The sequence below is a fragment of the Corvus brachyrhynchos genome, unplaced genomic scaffold (genome assembly GCF_000691975.1).
Source record: "Corvus brachyrhynchos isolate BGI_N302 unplaced genomic scaffold, ASM69197v1 scaffold149, whole genome shotgun sequence".
NCBI classification, from domain to species: Eukaryota; Metazoa; Chordata; class Aves; order Passeriformes; family Corvidae; genus Corvus; species Corvus brachyrhynchos.
This window is the reverse complement of record NW_008240021.1, coordinates 347,023-368,121: the sequence shown is the minus strand read 5'-3', so window position 1 is coordinate 368,121 and position 21,099 is coordinate 347,023. Positions and strand designations below refer to the sequence as shown.

The window sequence follows — 21,099 nt, the reverse complement described above, 5'->3', positions numbered from 1 at the left end:
GCCCAGCCAGGGCAGGGCTGGCAGCGCCTTTTGTGCCTTGCCAGCGTTCCCAAATCCCTCCCTGCCCTGGGAGCTCGGCTCCCTCTGGCACAGCCGGGAATGTTTAATTAACGAGCTTTTTTTAGCCGAACCACGCACCTTGGAGCAGGTGGGCACGGGAAGGCCAGGGGAGGGATGGGCACCTGCGGGATCAGCTGGAATCCGTAGACACCTTCTGGAAAAGGGCAGGAAATGTTTGCACTCAGCATTCTCGGGCTCCTTGGGCTTCACACCTAAATCCTGCCAGGAGCAAAGAGGGAATGCTGGAGCTTCACACCCTGCAATAGGATGGACAGGAAATGTTCCCAATATCCACCCTGCCCCTCCCCTGGCACAGCTTGCGGCCGTTCCCTCTCCTCCTGTCCCTGTTCCCTGGCAGCAGAGCCCGACCCCCCTGGCTGTCCCCTCCTGTCAGAGGGTACACAAGGACTGTTCCTTTCTTAGGCCCTCTCCTGCTCCTCTTTGCTTTCCAAAACCAAATAAGGATCCCTGAAGGAGGACAAAGAAATCCCATGAGTATTTAGGACTGGATGTTCACTCATTTTTTCTGTGTACAGCAACAACCAAGTGTCTCCCTCCTCCCTTGCCCAATACCCAATGCCAGTGTCTCTCTCTCTCTGGGAGCACCAAGAGGGAAGCTCGAGGACTAATCCAGCCCTGAGAGGGGAAGGCAGGAATTCTCTTTCTTTCTCTCCCTCAACAAAGGAGACTCCTGCAATGGGAAGAGGAATTGTTCTTGGTGGAGCTGCCCTGCAGGGCTCCAGCCCAGATGAGAGGCTTGGGGAATGTCAGATGTGGTCCCACCTGCAGGTTGGGCTCCCTCCAGCTCAATCAGGGGCTTCTGGGTCAGAGCAGTGAAGCAAAGAGAAACCATGCAATCAAAGGTGAAGTTGGGTAACAAATGTGAAACAGAGACCAGAGGCAGCACTAATGACAGGTTTAAGGTATTCAAGCAGGGCTTTTTCTTCTCAAAATTCAGTGCTTTAGTCTGTGGTATTGCTCTAAGTGTGTGACTTATATTGCTTCCCTAAATCCTACAACTCTTTACTATTGATGGATGCCTTTTCCTTGGAATGGACAACCGACATTCCAGTGCGCAAGACACACAAACACACACACACACATCATTTAAGAAGGAGTAAATAATGCAATACAATCATTATACAAGGATTGGCCAATAGCAGAACTTAAAATCACACTGCAGAATCTCTGCTGGTTTTTGCTTTTCCAGCTTGGCTGTTGTCCATCACAGAAGCAATAAACAGAGGCATCTTCTGGTTACTTCATTCTCTTTGCCACATCCAAATATGCATATTCAATCTCCTGGTCAGCAGGACACGTGTTTGTAAATTCATCTCTTGCGTATGCATTTTTCAAGTATCTCGAAATCCCTGTCATTTCAGGTGGAAAATGAAAATTTCGGTATTTTTTTGCAACAACCTTTCATTGAAAGAAAAAAAGAAAAAAAAGTAAAATATCATTACACATATAATCTGCAAAACCCCCAAACATCCCAAGCCTACTCTTTATGCCCATTTTTCATTTCCAGTATGTGAGTCTGGTGTTGTTGGCAACAAAGGGGAAGAAGAGGGAAAGACCTAAGAAGAAGATATGGGATGAAGAAAGCTGCTGAACTCACTGTAAAAGATTTGTTTGGTGTGTGTATATCTATATCTAGCTAAAGATATGCAAAGCTACATGGATCAGTAGAACATACTGGAAGAGACACAGGTTAAACCAGCAAACTTAAGCCCGAATTAACAGAATAATCCTACAGGAATAAATTGGCCCATACTTGGAAACTTTCACTGAAACAGGAAAAATTTGTATTTTGTATTTAAATCCTTAATTTCAAGTGATCAGGGAAAACAGCTCTTGGCTGATCCCTAATCCCTGCCTGCAGGCAGCAAGAGTGATGTGACAGTGTGACATTCCTCCTCTGTCCTTCTCCAGACATTCACCTGACCCGAGGGGATTCTCCCCATGCTGGCCCTGGCTGCCTCCCAGGATTTGCCATGCCTGACCATGGGAAAAGGCTCATCCCTGGCTGCTCTCTGCAATGGGATCAACCAGGAGAAGTCTGGGCAAAGTTTTCACTTGTGGAGGTGTCGGAAAGCGACTCTTCCTCTGACAAAGCAGGAATCTAACAGGAAACTTCCTGAAGTGACCTTGTTTGTTTGTTTGAAAACCAATGACATTCCAGTGTGGTCATTTCTCTTCCAGAGTAGAATCACAGAATGGTTTGGGTCAGAAGGGGCCTTAAAGATCATCTTATTCCATCCCCTGCCATGGCAGGGACACCTCCCACTGTCCCAGGCTGCTCCAAGCCCCAATGTCCAGCCTGGCCTTGGGCACTGCCAGGGATCCAGGGGCAGCCCCAGCTGCTCTGGGCACCCTGTGCCAGGGCCTGCCCACCCTCACAGGGAGGAATTTCTTCCAGATATCCTATTTAACCCTTCTCTCCTTCAGCTCAAGGCCATTCCCCCTCGTCCTGTCACTCCATGCCCTTATGAAAAATCCCTCTCCAGCCTTCTGGGCTATGACGACACCAGTCCCAGGTCACTGGAGCTGTTCAGGTGTGTGTGGATGCTCCACAGCCCTGCAAGAGGAGGTGTGGAGCCTTACCTGGGAGGCAGCGGGTGGAGGCCACCCTGTCACCCTGACTGGTACCAGTGGGGATTCTCAGCAAAGCCAGAATTGGAGATTAAACATGGGAGAGACAGAAATTGGGGTGGACAGTACAATCTAACCTTCCTTGGCTGTGGTCATGCGCACTTTGCATGTGACATGCAGAGGAGAACACTTCTCTGCAGCCCTGAATTCAGCGCTCGTTTCATCCCTGTGGCTGTGAGCAGCTCAGCCACTGCAGTCACAGCACAGACACGACACAGCTCCTCCACACCTACAACCACCAAAGTGAGAATCTGCCCGGCTGTGCTGAAAGGAAATGGCCTCAGTGTCCATGGGTGTGGCCTCAGGATAGAGAAAGGATCCCTCTGCCTTCTAGAAAAGGATTTAAGCTGCTGTGCTTCCCTTCCCTCCAGGAGGCTAAAAAAGCAAAGGCAAACCTTGATTATGTGGAGCTTTGGTAGGAGGTTGCAATCCGCTAAAGTGAGCTCATCTCCATCCAGGAATTTCCGGCTGGAAACAGTGATCTCCTCCGTGCTGTAAGCATCGATTTCATCAGGCAAGGGGCTATTTAAATAGTTGTCCAGCTTCTTGAGGGCTTTAAGCAAGGATTTTTCCAAATCTGGGTTAAGAGAATAAAAAGATCGTTCAAGCCTGTACCAAGGGCCCTGTAGCACCAAGCAACTCCTGCATCCTGCTTCCTGGCAGCAACCCAGACATCTGGCTGTGCCAACTCCTGCAATTCCTTCATCCTAGGCTTAAACCTTAATGCTGGGATAAGGGCTCTAAGGAGCTAAAGGGAGTTCTGGGAAAAACCACCCTGGGGCTGTGTTACCAGGAATGGCTCCTCAAACCCTCTGTGGGGCGGGGTTTGGCACCTGGCCTGGCTCTGCCTTCACACTGACTCCTGCCTGGGGAGCCACAGGGCCAGTGCTTGCCCACAGGCAGGGCAGCACAGCTGGAGTGACAACAGCAAGTCCCTGGGATGCCACTTTGGGCTGTACAAAGCCAGCCCAGGGAACAGGCCTGAGAGCTGAAGGAGAGAGACAGAATCCCGGAATGGTTTGAGTTGGAAGGGACCTCAAAGCTCATCCAGTGCCACCCCGTGCCATGGGCAGGGACACCTCCCACTGTCACTTAAGAGTTGGACTTGATGATCCTTGTGGGTCCCTTCCAACCAAGAATATTCTATGCATTCTATTCTACCCCAGGGTGCCCCAAGCCCTGTCCAGCCTGGCCTTGGACACTTCCAGGGATGGGAGACCACAACCTACCTGTGCCAGGGTCTCACCACCCTCACAGGAAAGGATTTCTCCCTAATATTTAATCTAACCCTGCCCTCCTCCAGCCTAGGGCAAGTCCATGGTGGTCATGAGGGTCCTGCTTTAGGGATGTGCCAAGGGGCTGGAGTCCTCAATATTTATGGACATAGGAATCTCGCACTTCCAGAGGGCTGTGCTTTTGGCAAAGCTGTGGGGAAGGTGCAGCCTCACAGACCCCAGAGCCGAAGGAATGAGGAGAGGCTGGAATTGGTGCTCCCATGGTGACAGCAGTATCTGCTTTCACCGATGCTGGGAATCCTCGACTAAAAGAGGGAACAGGCACCGATTTCCACAGCCTCCATGCTCTGGAAAATCCCTGAGCTGGAAATGGGACCTCTCCAGCAGTGTCCTACAGCTGCACAGGTCTGGTTTCTCCCTCCCAGGGCTGATGACAGGACTGCAGTACCTACTTTCATTTGCATCTTTTCTTGGGTTCTTTATAAACGCAGAGAATTTTGCAAAGACATCATTTCCTGCAGAGTTCGACTCGGGGTGCTTCGGTGCAAGTTTGGGATACCTAAGAAGTTCAAAGAAACAAAAAGAAGCTATCCAATTAGCCTTTATTTTTGTCTCCACTAATTAATACACATTTATTTGTAGGGTGACCACATACAGCCACACAGGACTCAAAGGGAGCCATCCTAAACTCAAAATCACCTACTTTAAACCCTACCTAAATCATCTTTTCCTGAGGGCAATGGGAAATGGCTGTTATTGCTGCAAGCACTGCCCAAACATCCCAGGTTTACTTCCAGGCTTTCTCCTCCAGAGGTGAGGCTGCCTGGAACGTGGCTCCTGCCATGAGGAGGAGTGGAGGGAAAATCCCCACTCGCAGGAGCTGCTGCTCCTCTCAGGCTCCTGGCCCAGCCCACTCGGGCATCAGCAAGGTGACAGCAGCCATTCCAGGAGCTGTAGCTGCCAGGGATGGATAAGGGTGGAAAAAAGTGGAGGGAAGCAGCTGCTTCCCTGGTTTAAGTCAGGTTTGGCTGCTTGAGAAGGGAGCGCAGGGAGGGATGGATATCCCAGGGGAGAAAATATCTGTGGGGTAGGGGACACAATGCTGGGACAGTGGAGGGACAGCATGGTTTGGGAGAGGACAAATCCAAAACTCAGACCCTCACGTGCAGCCTGATGGACCCACGTGGACACTCTGAAAGAGCCCCAGCACGTCCATTGTGCACGAGGCACTCACTGCCCTTGGCTCCACAGAATCCCAGAATCATCAGGGCTGGAAAACACCTTCAGCATCATCCATTCCCACCATCCCCCAGCACCACCAGCACCACCCCAAACCATGTCCCCAAGGCCCACATCCAGATGACTGGAACACTTCCAGAGATGGTGATCCACCCTGGGCAGCTCATTCCAATGCCTGACCACTCACAAAGACCAAACATTTTTCCAGTCTCCAATCTGAACCTCCCTTGGCACAACTTGAGGCCATTTCCTCTCATCCCTTCACTTGGGACACAGCAGAAGAGCCCAACCCCACCTCACTGCAGCATCCTTCAGGTGGTATTAGAGAGCAGTGAGGTCCCCCTGAGCCTCCAACCCCCTGCACCCAGGAAGCACAATTATTTGTACGGTGTGAAGAGGGAAACCTCAAAGGATCCCAAGCAGAGGAACAAGGTCAGGTTTCTGCAGCAGCCCCCAGCTTTCCACGTGATGGATTCCATGCCCTGGGAATGACTCAGCAGTGAGCTCGGGGTGAAGGACAGCAGTGGGAGCAGCACAGCTGTGACTTGGGGACACCCCAGGGACACCCCAGTGACACCCCCGGCTCCAGCTCTGTCTCACAGCAGCCAAAGTCACCCCTGAGCTGGACCAGCCCCCTGGGACCCCCCGACACGTGCAGCTCCCCCAGGGGAGCGGGAATGCGGTACCGGGGCGGCGCCAGCTTTTCCTCCAAGAATTCCTCGATCTTGTTGACGTCGGTTTTCACTTCCCCGTCAAAAGTCATGAACGGGGGGTTGGTGCCCGGGGCCAGGTTCTGCAGGTCCGCTGGTTTTCTGAGAAAGAAAAAGTCATAGAAAGTCCCTCTCCTTCCTTTTTATGAGCCCCTTTAGGCACTGGAAGGGGCTCTAAGGTCTCCTCGGAACTGTTTCTTCTCCAGGATAGACACACCCAGCTCTCCCAGCCTGGCAGAGAAGAGTCACCCTTTAAAATCCCCGTTTTGGAAAAGTTGTGCTAAAAAGTTAAGATCTCAGAATTAAAAGTCACAATCTCACCTTTTCAAATCCACGGTTGTGACATTAAATATGACACCTTTGAGCCACAGGATCATAAAGAGGCGCTGAGAGAACGGGCAGTTTCCAATACTTTCCCCATCACTGCCAGCCTACAATTGGAAAAATTCCAAATTATAAATACATCTGTGTATAAATCACAGCAGTCCCTCCAAAGGAAACAGCCTCCAGCTCATTTGTCTGCATGAACATAAATCTGCACAAGTCACTACAAGATTAAAACGAGTTCAATCAGCTTATGAGCACAGGAAGGGAACAGAGAAATATTTACCAGCCTAAAGAGAGATGTGATGTCTAAAGCACTGAAGAGAACAAGCAGAATCAATCAATCAATTAATTAAGAATATCAAACTGAAGGGCTGTGGGAGCCCTGGAGACGGTGGCCACAGAAGTGTTGCTCTCATGTAATTTATATTGCAATTTGTTAAGAGGCTTTGTTAAAATGAGGCAAAGTCTTGCAGAGGTGCTACTGAGTGAGACTTCATGTGACACTGCAAGAGATCAGGGGTCTCATTTTTAAGCCCTTCACATGATTCTCCTAAAGCACAGCTTTAAAAGTTAGGTTAAATGTCAGGGGTAGACATATAAAAACCCAAGTGTCTCATTTATTCAGTTAATTCATTAAGGTTTGCAGCCCTCGTAACCCAACAAGACACATGAATTAGACCCGTTCTGTCTGTCCTTTTTCCCTCGCTCACTGCTATCAAACAAATCTCAGATACAGCAAAAACTCCTCCATGAACACACACTGGACAGTGCTCACCTTCACAAAGAGCTCGATGGCTGGAAACGAGGGCCTGGCCTGGAGCAGGCAGGAGCTCAAGGGATGCATGGCAAGGACTGGATAAATTGTCTGGTTCTCCCTGTGAACCCAAAGAATCTCCCAGGACAAATCCCTGTGGTCTCTGCCCCTGGTACTGCAGCAACCACTGGGAAAACCAGGAGTGCCTCCAGCACTGTTGGGGGATGAGAACTCTCAGAAATGCTACAGCAGTTGGACTGCTGGGTTAGAGAAGTCTTGTTTCTGTTGGGAAAGTCTTGTTTCTGTCGGGAAAGCCTTGTTTCGTAGGTGGCAAAGCTGAGAGCTGCTCAAAAGCTGCCATTGTGGTTTTCCTCCTACTCAGAGCACTGCTCTGCAGCGCTGAGCAGCTTCCAGCAGCCAGGAGACACAAAACTGCTGTGGATCCTGTAAACAATGAGCCTGAAACGCTGCCAGCATGGCTCAGAACGGAGCTAAATGCACAACAGCACCATTTGGTCTCATCCTGCCTCTGACGTCAAGTGTTACCCACCCCAAAGGAAAGGTGAAGGGTCTCATGGTGACTCCTCCGTGCTGGGAATGGGCACCCCCACCCTCTGCCAGGCTGCACCCAGGGGAGAAGCAGCAGCCTGGGGACACTGTTTGGGATGGGCCCTGTCTGGAGGAGCAGGCAGGTGCGTCTGGAGATGAGCTGGATCCCACCAGCTCCTTCCCAGCTGGCTCCCACCAGCTCCTGCCCAGCTGGCTCTCTGGAAGTGGAGGTGTTGCCACAAACCCGCTGCCCTTGCCCAGCTGTGCTGCCAGCTGTGCACCCAACACAATCCCAGACTGGTTTGGATCGGGAGGGACCTTAAAGATCACCCCTACCATAGCAGGGACACCTTCCACTATCCCAGGGTGCTCCAAACTCCATCCAAACTGGCCTGGGACACTTCCAGGGATGGGGAATCCACAACCTCTCTGAGCAACCTGTGCCAGGGCCTCACAGGCTGTGCTGGGTACGCTGTGGGTCCTCTGAACTGGAGAGCAAAAAAAATCAGGGGAACTGAGGCACTTTGGGCAGCTGAGCCAGCCATGGCAGAGCTGAGGTGACCAAGTGTCTTCCTGAGGATGCAGGGAGATGTTTGTCCTCTCTGGAGCAGCTGTGGATCAGCAGGATCCCTGCTGTGGTGATCTGGGAGTGCCTTCGACACCGCATTTCCCAAGGCACCAGCTCTACCCAGGATGAGCTCGGAGACAGAGGGTGGGGATAGGGAGAGGCCTTTGACTGAGCACCCACAGGATGTGAGCTCTGCTGGGGAGAACCTGAGGGGATTTTGCTGATACAGCACAGGGGATCAGACTGATCACAGAATCCCAGAGTTACTGAGGTGGGCAGAGCCCTCCAGGATCACCCAGTGCCACCCCAGCAGCACCAGCAGCACCCCAAAGCCTGTCCCCAAGGGCCACATCCAGACTCCTCCTGAGCACTCCCAGAGACAGTGACTCCAGCACTCCCTGGGCAGCACATCCCAAGGCCTCACCACTCTGGCAGGGAAAAATTGTTTCCAATCTCCACCCTGAGCCTCCCCTGGTGCCATTTGAGGCCATTTCCTCTCCCCCTGTCCCTGCCCCCTCCTGTCAGGGACTTGTGCAGAGCCACAAGGTCCCCCCTGAGCCTCCTTTGCTCCAGGCTGAGCCCCTTTCCCAGCTCCCTCAGCCGCTCCTGGTGTTTTCTAGACCCTAAATGTCTATTTTCTAGATGTAACTGTGTTCTGGCAGTGTGCTGTGACAGATACCCTCTTTTAACTAAAAAAAATATTAAATTTAAGGTTTAATTATAATTTTTCTTCAATTTTAAAGCTTGCTCAATGCTCCCCCCCCATCCCTGGAAGTGTCCAAGGCCAGGTTGGAGCACCCTGGAGTAGTGGAAGGTGTCCCTGGCCATGGCAGGGGGGGGAATGGGATGATCCTTAAGGGCCCTTCCGACCCAATTCACTCTGGGATTCCATGAACAAAATACCCCATCTGCTCCTGAAGGACACAGTGTTTTTTACACCCTTGATGACTGTGCAGTGTTTCTGCAGATTTCTACACGACTCAAACACTGAAAACCCCACCGAATTTACTTCTGTTTCAGCAATATTAAAATACGTATAGTAAATATATTAAAATTATATCGTGGCTACATAAAACCTTTTAAAAATCCAAAATTACTTCTGTCGGCCAATATTAGTGCTGTTAAAAAACGCCATAAAAATTAAAATTACAATTAATTTTGGCTCACTGGATGCAACTCTAATGAACTTATTAACATTTTATGTGATGCTCAGACGCAGCACAGGCTCAGATCACATCCAATCCAAAGCTTTTCGTCAGGAAGGGATCACCTGGAATTCTCTCTCTGCTGTCATTCCGTGGCCTCAGGCTGGAGCACGAACACCCAAACACTGCATTTTACAGAATCCTTTTGATGCCACCTACTGGCCTTGAAATGTTGCTCTGGAGAGCATTTGAGATGCTGAAATTGTAATTCCAGGCTAAATTTGAAGCTACAGCAGCTGCAATTAAAAATACGTCTTCACGGGGAAAGTACCGATTTTGCCACTTAGTATTCCACTGCTTTTAAACAGCCCCAGAACTCTGCCTACCCACCAACATCCAACACTAAAAACAGATGTTTCAGCCGCTGTTTATTTTTTTCAGCCAAATAGAAGAAAAAGAAAAATCATCTTTAAAATGTGATTTCTGGTGATTTCTGCAGAGAAATTGTATTTTTGGTACTTCTGGGGTTGACTCTTGCTGTGTGTCACATCCCCAAAGTGAAGTTCAACAAGAGAGGTGTGAAAACAGCAGCTGGACACTCCTTCAGGGGGAAAAAAATAAATAAAAAAAGGATTTTCCCTTCATTTTTTTCTCCTACGAGAAAAATAAACACCTCCCACTGTCCCAGGCTGCTCCAAGCCCCATCTAAGCTGGCCTTGGGCACTTCCAAGGACCCAGGGCCTCCCCTTTGTTCCCAGGGAACAATTCCTTCCCAATATCCCATCCAGCCCTGCCCTCTGGCCAAGTTTTCCTTTCTCCTCATGGACACAGGGAAACAAACCTTCAGAGCAGCGTCCAGGCACTATGAATTCAGTACTGAACAAATACAGAATGAAAAGTCTGCTCCCCACTTAAAAAGCCAACTGAAAATATTTATACAAACCATTAGCAGGGATGTGGGAATAGCAGGGGATTTTTGGAAGGGTCTTTATAAAACCCTGTGTAGATTTAAGGCTTTTGGCCAAAGCTGGGCCTAAAGGAGACGCCAAGGGGGAGGGAATGAAAGGAAATGAGAGCAGGTGAAGGTGGTAAAAGGAATTAACTTTACACCTGCACAGTTTTAGCCAGCACAGGACACCTCTGAGCTGGTGTTGGTGATCAGGGATTAGGAGTATTGGCTCAAGGCTGAGTTTACCTGGAGCAGGGCATCAGCTGAGCCAGTGCAGGGCTGCCCTGACCCTGAGTGTGGGCTTGGGCGGAGCTCCCACCTGCAGAAATGAGGAAACTCTTGCTCCCTCCCATTGTAAGTCTTGTGCAGGTTTATCCTCCCAGCCTGGCCACTGAGTGTCTCCTCACAGCCACCAATTCCATTATGAAGGCTTTTCCCATTCTGTTTGCTTTCTGGAATTTGTCTAAGTTTGCTTTCATGCAGTGTTGGAATCAATTTACTGCTGTTATCTTATTTTAGGTTTCATGACTCGTATGTTTAATAAAGCTCTCCACTGGAAATTGTTCTTTGAATGCTGCTGGTCCTCAGGCCACGTTCAGGATTAAAAATGTGTTGGATGTTTATGGGGTATCTCCCTCAGCCCTGTTTTTATGCACTGAGCAGTGCTCACAGCTCGAAGGAGTGACACCCATCTGAAAATTCTAATTCTCTATAGACAACAGAGAGGAAAATGAGGCTGACGCTGTAATTTCATAGAATTATGGAATCACGGAACGATTGGAGGCACCTCAAAGCCCATCCAGTGCCGCCCCTGCCATGGCAGGGACACCTCCCACTGTGCCAGGCTGCTCCAAGCCCCAATGTCCAGCCTGGCCTTGGGCACTGCCAGGGATCCAGGGGCAGCCCCAGCTGCTCTGGGAATTCCATCCCAGCCCCTCCCCACCCTCATGGGGAAGGATTTTCCCTCTGGATCCAGGTCTCTCTCCCCTGTGTGCCAAGAGCCACCTCAGAGCAGAGAAAGCCTCTTTTCTTCTCTCGCTGCTTCATTTACTGCCCATGGGCTGCGGGGTGAGGAATTACAGCAGAAATTAACTTAATCACTCTGTAAATCATTAAATGCTTTTGCTGCAGAAGGAGGAATTCTCCTTCATTAAGAAGCAACTTTGAGGCACTAACCTTTTTACTTTTGTCCAGTTGCTTTATAAATAATGAGAAACAAAAGGCCAAAACTCAGTCCTGCTACTTAGATGAAATACCCATTTAAATTTGATTTTGATATTAAAACCTGCCCAGCATTTCTACACTCTGCCAGATCTGACAAAGGTTATAAATAAATGAACTATTCAATGATAATTCTGTAAAGTGAACAGAAACCAAGAGAGTGCAGGTGGAAATTAAAAGGTGAGATGTCTTGTATTGCATTTCTAGGGGCTGTGCTCATATTCACCTTATTTACATTAAAGATTAAATTTATGCGTGAAAGCCCTTTACAAAAGAGGAGAATAAACAAATTCTGTGATTTTACAACTCTGCTGTTGCCTTGGGCCAGGCCCCTCATGGTGTCACAGGAATTTCCAGGCACACCTGTGGCTCTCTACAGGTGTTTAAAAAGAAAATCCATAAAATATGATGAAATTACAAAGGAAAAATGCAAATTGCAGGTTTATTTCCTCAAATATATCTCCCTACACCAGACCTGCAAATAAAGCCACAGCAGTAGCTACAGGACTAAGCAGAGCATGGGGCAGTGCAGGGAAAATTAAACAGAAAAAGAAATAGGGAAATTAAATTGTGGACTGAGAGAGTGAAATCTTCAGCTGCGCTTCAGCAGAGTTTACAATAATCTTGCCCAGTTTAGGAGTATCTTTCTCCTACACAAGTGATTGCCATTTTGCATGAGTTATCCTTGGTTTGTGTCTCACTCAGAACAGCAGTGACTGGAGTCATCACCATTTGTTTACTTTTTCAGTCGATGATGATAATGAATTACCACCTTCTTTTAGGAAGAAATTCCTGCCTGTGAGGTTGGGGAGGCCCTGTGGCTGCCCCTGGATCCCTGGAAGTGCCCAAGGCCAGCTTGGACCTGCTCTGATCACTCCTCTTAATCCTTACCCAGTCTTTAATTTTGATTTTCAAGATTATTTTCAAAACCTTGCCAGGAGTGGAAGAAAACCCAGAGCCCTTTAACCAAACCCAGGTGAAATTGGAGCCGGGAGACACCGCCCAGTTCCAGGTCAGTGGTTTGGATCTCACACCAGCTATTCCCAAACTTCCCAGTGCTGGGAATTCTGCAGGGCCCGTTTGTGTTCCAGGGAACATTCCCAGGTCACAAGCAGCAGCCCAAATGCTATTAACCATTTATCCTGTTACAGGAATTATGGTTAAATCCCTCCCTGCTATTCCTAATCCCTGTTTAATAACGTGGCAAGGTGCCAGCTCACCCTGGAGACAAAAAAACCTCACATCCTTCAGAAATTCTTACAGGGAATTACTTCAACAAAAGGATTTTATATTCCTGAACGTGTTACAGGGCTGGGAAAAATGGATTAACTGGTATTTCTGTGATACATCCTGTTTTACACTGCATTTGTACTGACCCTGCAACACAGCTGGGCTGCTTCAAGCTAAATACAAAACTGTATAAAAACTATATACAAAAACTATCTATGTACTTCCATATGGATAAAAACTATCTATATAGTTCTATATATAAAAATTATATGTATGAAATACCTGTGATTTGTGCTGTAAACAAAGAAGTAAATCAATAAGAAATACTCAAATAAAGAAGCTTTTTAATGCAGCATCAGGTAGAAAATACTGTGCCAAAATCCCAATTTAAATCAAGAGGTAAAAGTGAAAGATTAAAAGAGTGGGGGGATTTTTTCACCTCCAATAATTTGTGATCTTTTGGTCCACATGGAAAGAATAAAATAAACTCTGTCAGCTGCAGTGGAGAGAGGACCTCACAGAACAGTTAAAAATTGAATAGAAGGACCTTCCCTTCCCAGTGTAAATTCCAATTCCAGGCTATTCTCCATCCTGCTCTCCCCAGCACCTCACTTCCTTGGGAAATGAGGAGAAACACAGCACTGCTAATTAAAATAGGGGTTTGAATTAATGATACACTGCAGGAAGCAGTGGGATCTAAGGCTGGTATTTACCTCAGGACTGTCCCTGTGATCCCAGATCCTGGGGAATCCCCTTGAAGCTCCTGACAGAGGAACCTGATGGTTTTGCTGAGGGGTTGGTGGTGGTTTTGTTTCCACAGGCAGCACGGGCTCCAAAATGTTGAAGTCTTTAGGGTATCTCTGGACCCTGTTTTGAGTTTCATCTGCCACATTATGAAAAGACTTCATTTTTTGTATTTAAGAAGTGCTCCTGTTCTCTAAGAGCTTTTAAAAATCCTTTCCAAAACAGCCACCAGGGAAATGTCAATGATTGACCAAGACACAAATGGGAATTTTTCTGAAATCAGAGTCAATGTTTAACTTGTTTGTAACTGCCCCATTTGAATAACTCAGGTTCACTTTCACTACTCCAGCCCTGCTGTTTGACTTTGTTCTCTGACAACTCCAGTTCTGAATATCTGGAGTATTCTTACATGTGCTCAAATTTCAGCATATGGAGAGAAATGAAACAAAAAGGGGAATTCCACCTTTGTCCCTCTGCCTCCCACAGCAGTGTCAGGCTGTCCAAGCTGTTTTCTTAGAGAAACTCAGTATTTTTAGGAAGGAATTAAAACCCTTCAGTGCTGAGAAGGTGATGTCATTGGCAGCAACTGGAATGGAGTCACTTGAGCTGAGTTTTTATCAGGAAATAACCAGACATTGCAAATGGAAATGCACACAGGGCCTTATCACAGGGGGACATTTTATCATCTCAGCAAGGAGATCTTGGGTCACCTTCACAGGGCGTTCCCTTGGGCAGAGTCTGGGGGACAGCAATTCTTTTTTAAAGAGTCAGGGAATATCCTGAGCTGGGAGGGACCCACAGGGATCACCCAGTCCCACCCCTGGCCCTGCCCAGACCCCCCAGCAATCCCAGCCTGGGCATCCCTGGCAGCGCTGTCCAAACGCTCCTGGAGCTCTGGCAGCCTCGGGGCCGGGACCATTCCCTGTTCAGTGCCCCAAAACCCCTGGGGGAAAAAAGAAGCTGCAGGACCTTTCCAGGGAAAACAAAGGGAATACACTCAGTGATGGCACAGGAGGAAGTCTCCACACTTCGCTTCCCCTTCCATAAACTCTAATTGTTCCTTTTGCTGCCTGATTCCCTTTCCCACATCTGAAGAGGAGGGGTCTCTCTCTGGTTAAAAACTGTAAAGCTGCAATTCCAAGTGGCATCACCAGGAATAAACATCCTGAAAAATCCTGGGCATATTGAGAACTTCCATTATGACTTCTGCTTCACAGAATTTCAACTAACAAAGAGTCATAAATATGGGTTTGCATGGTCCACACAGGACTGGAAGAAAGGCCTCACATGGGCAGGTGGTGTTCCCATAAAAATAGCACTGATGGAATCAGAGAATGGTTTGGGTTGGAAGGACCTTGAAGATCCTCTCATTCCAACCCGTGCCATGGGCAGGGACACCTTCCACTACCAACTGTTATTTAAAGAAGGCCCTTTCCTAAGTTTCCCCTGATTTTTTAATAATTCAAGTTTTGTAGAGTTATAGTTTCCAACGAATTGATCAAAACCCTTTCCAGAAAATCACCCCCCACACTCTAATGTTTTCTATTTGTGAATGCCATGAGTTCTCTAGACTGGTTTGTTATTCCTCCACAGAAAACATCAATTCAACCTCAAATTCAACAACAGCATGAAAATTCCCTGGCAGAGATGCAGGATAATCACCTCATCCCAAAATGAGCCCTTCAAGCTCATCCAGTCCCAACATCACCACTCCTCAGCCATGTCCCACATCCAGAACACTTCCAGAGAAGTTCCTGAGGAAGGCTGAGGCTCTCCAGCAGGATTTAGGGACTGAAGTTTAATTTCAGACAGCCAGGGACTGTGGGCAGAGAGCAGCCAAGGAGAACTCCCATCCTTGGCCCTGCTCTGTGCTGATCACAGGTAAGAGGAGGTTTTATAAAGACAGAACTCAGGAGCAAAGGCCCCATGGCTGGAATTTGGGCAGCTGGCTGATCTCATCAGGAGACTCTGCTGGTTCCAGCCAGCACGAAAACCAAGCTGTGCCCTGGGACTGGCTCAGGAAAGGGTTCCCTGTTTAATGAAGGGCTTACATAGCACGTGACTTTAAGCTTGTGCTTAAAGCAAAACACATGGTGTGGGGCTTTACTGGAGCAGTCAGCTGGGAGGAAATAAAAACAGGAAAAGGGCCAGGAAGCTTTGAAGATGTTTCTTTCTATTTCTTTTCTTTTCTTTTTTTTTTTTTTTTTTTTTTTTTTTGTGCCTAAAACAAACCTTCAAACCACAGAGATTGGTCCTGGGAATGAAGAGAGGCCTCCGGCCTGTACAGCCCTGGGGGCACATGGAGATTTAGCACTTCCAAAGCATGGAAAAAGATGATTCCATGAAGTATTTACCCAAAGAGGTTGTGGTTCCCTTATCCCTGAAGTGTCCAAGGCCAGGTTGGACAGGGCTTGTAACAACCTGGGGTAGTGGGAGGTGTCCCTGCCCATGGCAGGGGTGGAATGAGGCTCAGGTTGGAGATTGGAAACAATTTTTCCCTGCCAGAGTGGTGAGGCCTTGGGATGAGCTGCCCAGGGAGTGCTGGAGTCACTGTCTCTGGGAGTGCTCAGGAGGAGTCTGGATGTGGCCCTTGGGGACAGGCTTTGGGGTGCTGCTGGTGCTGCTGGGGTGGCACTGGGTGATCCTGGAGGGCTCTGCCAGCCCTGGTGATTCTGGGATTCTGTGATTTAGACAACTGACAGAACAAAGTCCTTTTCCAGATTGACACAAACCAACAGACAGAAATCAATGATCAGGAATAGGAAGTTGCATTTAAGTTATTCTTGTATGATTTAGTCAGAATCACTGATTGGTTTGGGTTGGAAGCGACCTTAAAGCCCATCTCATTCCAACCCCCAGAAAAGCTGCTGCCAGTGCCCCCAGCACACACAACAACCTGGAGAGTTATGAAAGGAATTTGTAATGCCAGTTCCTCTTAAAGAGCTGCATTAGGGAACCTGAAATTGCCATCTTCCAGCTGAAAAAAAGGGATCTGTGAGAGGGCAAATACCCACGGGGAAGGGAGCCAACTTCCAGCTTTGGACAAACAGAGCTCTGCTGCTTTGGGGCTTTTTGTGCAGCCAAGGAACCCAAATCACCCAGCAATGGAGCAGCAGCGGAGCACTGGGGCTGTTCTGCTCTTCCTGGGCAGCCCCGCAGGGCTCAGTGCCGAGCAGCTGTGGCTGGAGCCCGGTGTTGGCACGTCCAGCCTCGGGGCTGCTCCTGTGCTTCTCCAGGGCAGGGGCTTTCTCCGGGATTAAGTTTTCCTTCTTCTGTAGGATAACTTCTACAGAATCCCAGGATCCCTGAGGCTGGAAAAGCCCTCCCAGCCCAGCGAGGCCCAGCTGTGCCCGATGCCCACCTTGTCCCCAGCCCAGAGCTTTCACAACTCCTCAGTTACAAAAGCAGAAAGGTCTCACTGACAATGCAAATGAAAATATCCAAAAGAATGGTGGAGGGAAGCAACTTATAAAAAACAACAGGATTTTAGTGGCAGGGAGGTGGCACCTGAGACAAGGTCCTGCAGAAGGGCCATGGAATGGAGCTCAGGAAGGATAAAAACAGGGAGTGAGGAGAAAGGAGCAGAACCCAGTGTGTGGAGCTGCTGTAACTCTGCACACAGAAATCTTCAATGTCACTGCCCGAGATCATCTAAATACTGAGCTCCTGTGGTGAATCTGCACTACAAAAGGCCCATAAGCAGCTGCCCAGCTGGATCTGGGTACAGCAATCAGTTACTGGCTGTATAACCCACACTCACCTCACTCATTTACACCCTGACTGAGAAGGGAAAATTAAGATTTTCAGCACCAACGCCTCCTCAGTGATGACAATTCTGATGTTTACACCAAGCACCAGGTGCAGCACAGGCTCCACTGAAGGGGCATCCAGGGGTTCCAGTGAGCTGAGCTCCTGCTGCCCACGGATTTCTCACCCACAGCACTCAAAATTCAGTTGCTACTTTATAATCAAAGTTCTGTTTAAGGCCCCGATTCATCACATCAGAGAAAGGAAGATTGTTTTTTGTAGGAAACACCCATTCCCATTTCAGGTGGACTGACTCTGGAGGCAGGGGTGCCCTTGGTGTTCCCATTTCTGTACTGCCAGCAAAGCTTTTCCTTTCCCCTTTTTTAGCCCTTTCTGTAACTCTGCACAGCTCTGTGCAAAGTCATTCAAGGGTATCTCAGGAGTGGTGCAGGGAAATTCTGCTTCAAACAAGTAACCTTGTGTCTTGGGGTGACCTTATGATGTGTATCCCATATCGCTGCCTAAGCCCAGAAATTAATTCTTGTGCCTTTCTATGCCTCTAAACTGAGCCTGAGAGGGGGAAGGAAAAAAACTGAGCAAAACTTTCTCAAAGCAGTTTTTGCTTGTTCAAGGTCACATAAAGATAGCAGGTTTTTTTTCCAGCTGCGGCAGGGGAGCGAGGAAGCACCCGGCTGGCTGCTTTCCAGTCAGTTTTTGGCCAGTTTTTTTCAGCTTCTTGTTCTCCGGAGAGAGACTGAAAGTTGGACTTTGCTTTTCCTTCTCTGGAATTCCAGATTTTCTCCCCTTTTCTACTGGACTGCTTGATTGCTGTAACATCAGAGCACATCGGGAGGACTTTCCACCGGGCACAGAGGGCCTGGGCCTGGCCCAAGCCCCAGCTCTGAGGAGACCAAAGGGAGGACTCTGACACTTTCCCAGGTTTTTCCTCCACAGCGAAAGATTTTACCATTTAACATTATTTTCCTTTCCCGTGTGTTTGTTAAATAAATAGTTTTATCTTCTTCACTTTCCTTCAAGGAAAATTTATTTTTTTTCCCCGAACCTGGTGGGGGAGCGGTGGTTGTGCCTTCTCTCAGAGGATATATTTCTAAATTTGGCCAAACCGAAACACCTTGGTCTCTGTGGGAATGAAATCATTCTCTGAATGGAAATAAATTATTTAGAGACCAAGAGTGTCACCAAACTGAAAAAATCCCACTGCTTTTCCTTGGATAAAATCTATTATCTTGTGCTTGTGGTCAGCTTTGACTAAAATCCATTTAACCCTGAAAATTGGGGAGAAATGTTTTGGGAAATGAGCAAGGCCTTGTGCTCCAACTGGGTTGTTTGGCCAAGTGTTTGTGTTACAGAGAAATCCTCAGGAATCCTTGGAATTCTGAAATCTGCAGCTGTGATTCTGTTGAGTTTTCTAACTATAAATAATTAGATAACAATTCCAATTTAGAAATAAGCTCTTAAGTCTTCGATAAATGTTCTATTGCTTAAAATTAGTGAATTTTAGTGAGAGTTCCAGTATATTCAAGTGGTAAAAAAAATTGACATTTACAGAAATGTTTTGGTCAATAAAGGGCTTTTGCTACAGAGGGGGAAAAAAGCCTTCAAAGAACCAGAGAGCACAAGGTGCCAGGACACTGAGCTGAATTCCCAAATGGAAAGGGTATCTGGATGACCTTTGAGAGCCTTTGCCTTGGGAACACCTGGAATAATGGGTATTGTTATCTAAAGAAAATAAATTATGTTGTTCCATGGGCAGCTGGGAAGCAGGGAGCACCCAGTGAAAGCCTCAAGGGAATTCTGAGGTGGTCTTGTTCTTCCAGGGGGTTTCTTCCTGAGGGTGATGCTTCTTAGAACATTACCACTGACAGAGCACCAAGAATTCCAATGTTGGCCTGGCCTAGGATAACATTCCCCAGCAGGGGAGCTGCCAGGATTATTCCAGCACTATTCCTGTGTTGTTTTCTTGTGCATTTTCTCCCATTTGGGGATTTATTTTTACATTTCTCTGTATTTGTCCTGTGCTATCAAACCATGGCGTGGCCCTCCCGTCCCAGCTGTGTGATGGAGGCACAGACATCACTCAGGCAGGCAAACCTCACCCTGACCCTTCAGGAATAACCCAAACCCCAGCAGGGGTTGGGGCACACAGAAATAGGGACAGCACAGAAATTGGGAACAGGACAGGCAATAATCCCAGGATTTCAAACATCCCCATCACTCCCCAGGGGTGCTAAGGAGGGTAAAGTTTGAAATGGGAGCTGGAAGGAGGCCAGGGAGCTGGTGGATGATGTATTTATAAGGAATCCCTGGCTGGATGTGGCACTAATAATCCCCAGTTCCAGAGCTCGCACTGCCCCACCTTGGAATCCACTCCCTCTTTTTCGACCAAAACACACGAACAGCTTTAAAGCACAGACTGGGGATGTGCTCTTCAAACCTGCTTCGAGCCATTCCAGAGAATTCCCAGTCTCCCTGTTTTTGCTTTGAGCCATCCCAGAGAATTCCCAGCCTCCCTGTCTTTACCCCCTTTTCCTGCTGCCTGGAGCAGGGGGAGATTCAGTGAGAGCAGCAGAGCAGGGACTGTCCTGGCACTTCCACTGCTCCTCATTCCCCTGCACGTTTTGGTGCCTGGGGAGATGCTGAGCTCTCCAGTTGGCTTTTTATTTTTTTCCCTTTTCCTGGAGAAACTCGTGCCAACCTCTAACTAAAAACTAATCCAATCCCAGCTTCAAAAATCCAGCTCCAGGTGAGGTAAAATCCTTAAACTTTGTAATACAGAATTAATTAAAAAAGCAGCTGGATTATTTTCTAGGCATCCTTAAATTCCCAATATTAAGCCCATCACAAAAATGTTCCTCCCTTCTCCTTCTGCCTTCATTAATTCACAAATATTTTCAAAGCCCATGTTTAATCCTAATATTTGGGGACCACGGAGTCACCACAAATGCTCTTATTCTGTAGGCTGCTCTCTAATTTTGGCCATGTTTTCCTTCCATGAAGTTTTAATTTGGCACTAAGTTTGAATTTTAATTTTAAGGTGAATTCTGGCTGGCAGAAGCAGCCTCAGCCAGCTCAGGAGGTACAGCATGGGATGGTTTGTAGAGGAGAAGGTCCCAAATGCCTTCTGCTCCCCCAGTTTTATTTCCTTAGCTTTATGTTTATCCCACCCTGCTCCACGTTTTAGTCCAGAGGGGTCAGAGAAGAGAGAAGAAATCACCTCCAGATGCTTTGTACACACAGAAAATTCCCATCTGACAAAGACTCCGTGGATGGCTGCTGTTTCCATGCCAAATCCCAGGGATTTTGGTGGGATTCCAGGCACAGGATAGAAAAGTCTAAAGCTCAACTCAGTAAAATATCAGAAATTAGTTTAAGTTTTCTCTGTTTGATTTTTTTTCCCCCCATTTCCCTCTAACCCAAATCTTCCCTGCCCAAACAAACACGAACTGGACAATTACGAGGGATGCTCTTTACTGACTCTGAATTCAGCCTTGCCAAAGTTTGGGGCAATTCTCTGAACGTCGCCCATAATTCCTGTTAGCAAATCCCAGCACCGCATTTGAAATGACATTTCCCAGGTTCTTCCCTCTCAGCCCCCGTGATGAGAACCCCTCTCCCTGCATTTTGGAGATCTGAAAATCCACGGAGATCTCCTTATGCCAGCAATTCCTGAAGGAATGAGGAGCCCGAGGCAAGTTTATCCTGGACATTAATAACCAAATCACCTAAGCCAGGCTGGCCCTTCGCCTGCCACATTTAAATGCCCCTCACCACAGGACTCCTGGAAGAGGAGATTCCCTACGGAGATTCCCCGGCAGCCCCTCACCCTTACCTTGACGAAGAGGGAGATGTCGTGTTCCTGCTTCTCATCCTCCTCCTCCTCCTCCAGGGCTGCCGGCGAGCTTGTCCGGTGCTCCTCGCTCTGCGCCCGGCCCCGCCCCCCGTTCAGGC

General features: G+C 48.1%; 1 protein-coding gene across 1 annotated transcript; it reads right to left on the bottom strand.

Moving 5' to 3' along the window:
* Positions 1–961: 961 nt before the first annotated feature.
* Positions 962–21,097, bottom strand: CLIC6 (chloride intracellular channel 6; the record flags this gene model as incomplete). Its single annotated transcript, XM_017743323.1, has 6 exons — positions 962–1,479; positions 3,108–3,289; positions 4,400–4,506; positions 5,873–5,998; positions 6,218–6,327; positions 20,981–21,097. Coding segments are annotated over 6 exons (804 nt in total), but the record flags the coding sequence as incomplete, so codon positions are not given.
* Between the last annotated feature and the right edge of the window lie 2 nt (positions 21,098–21,099).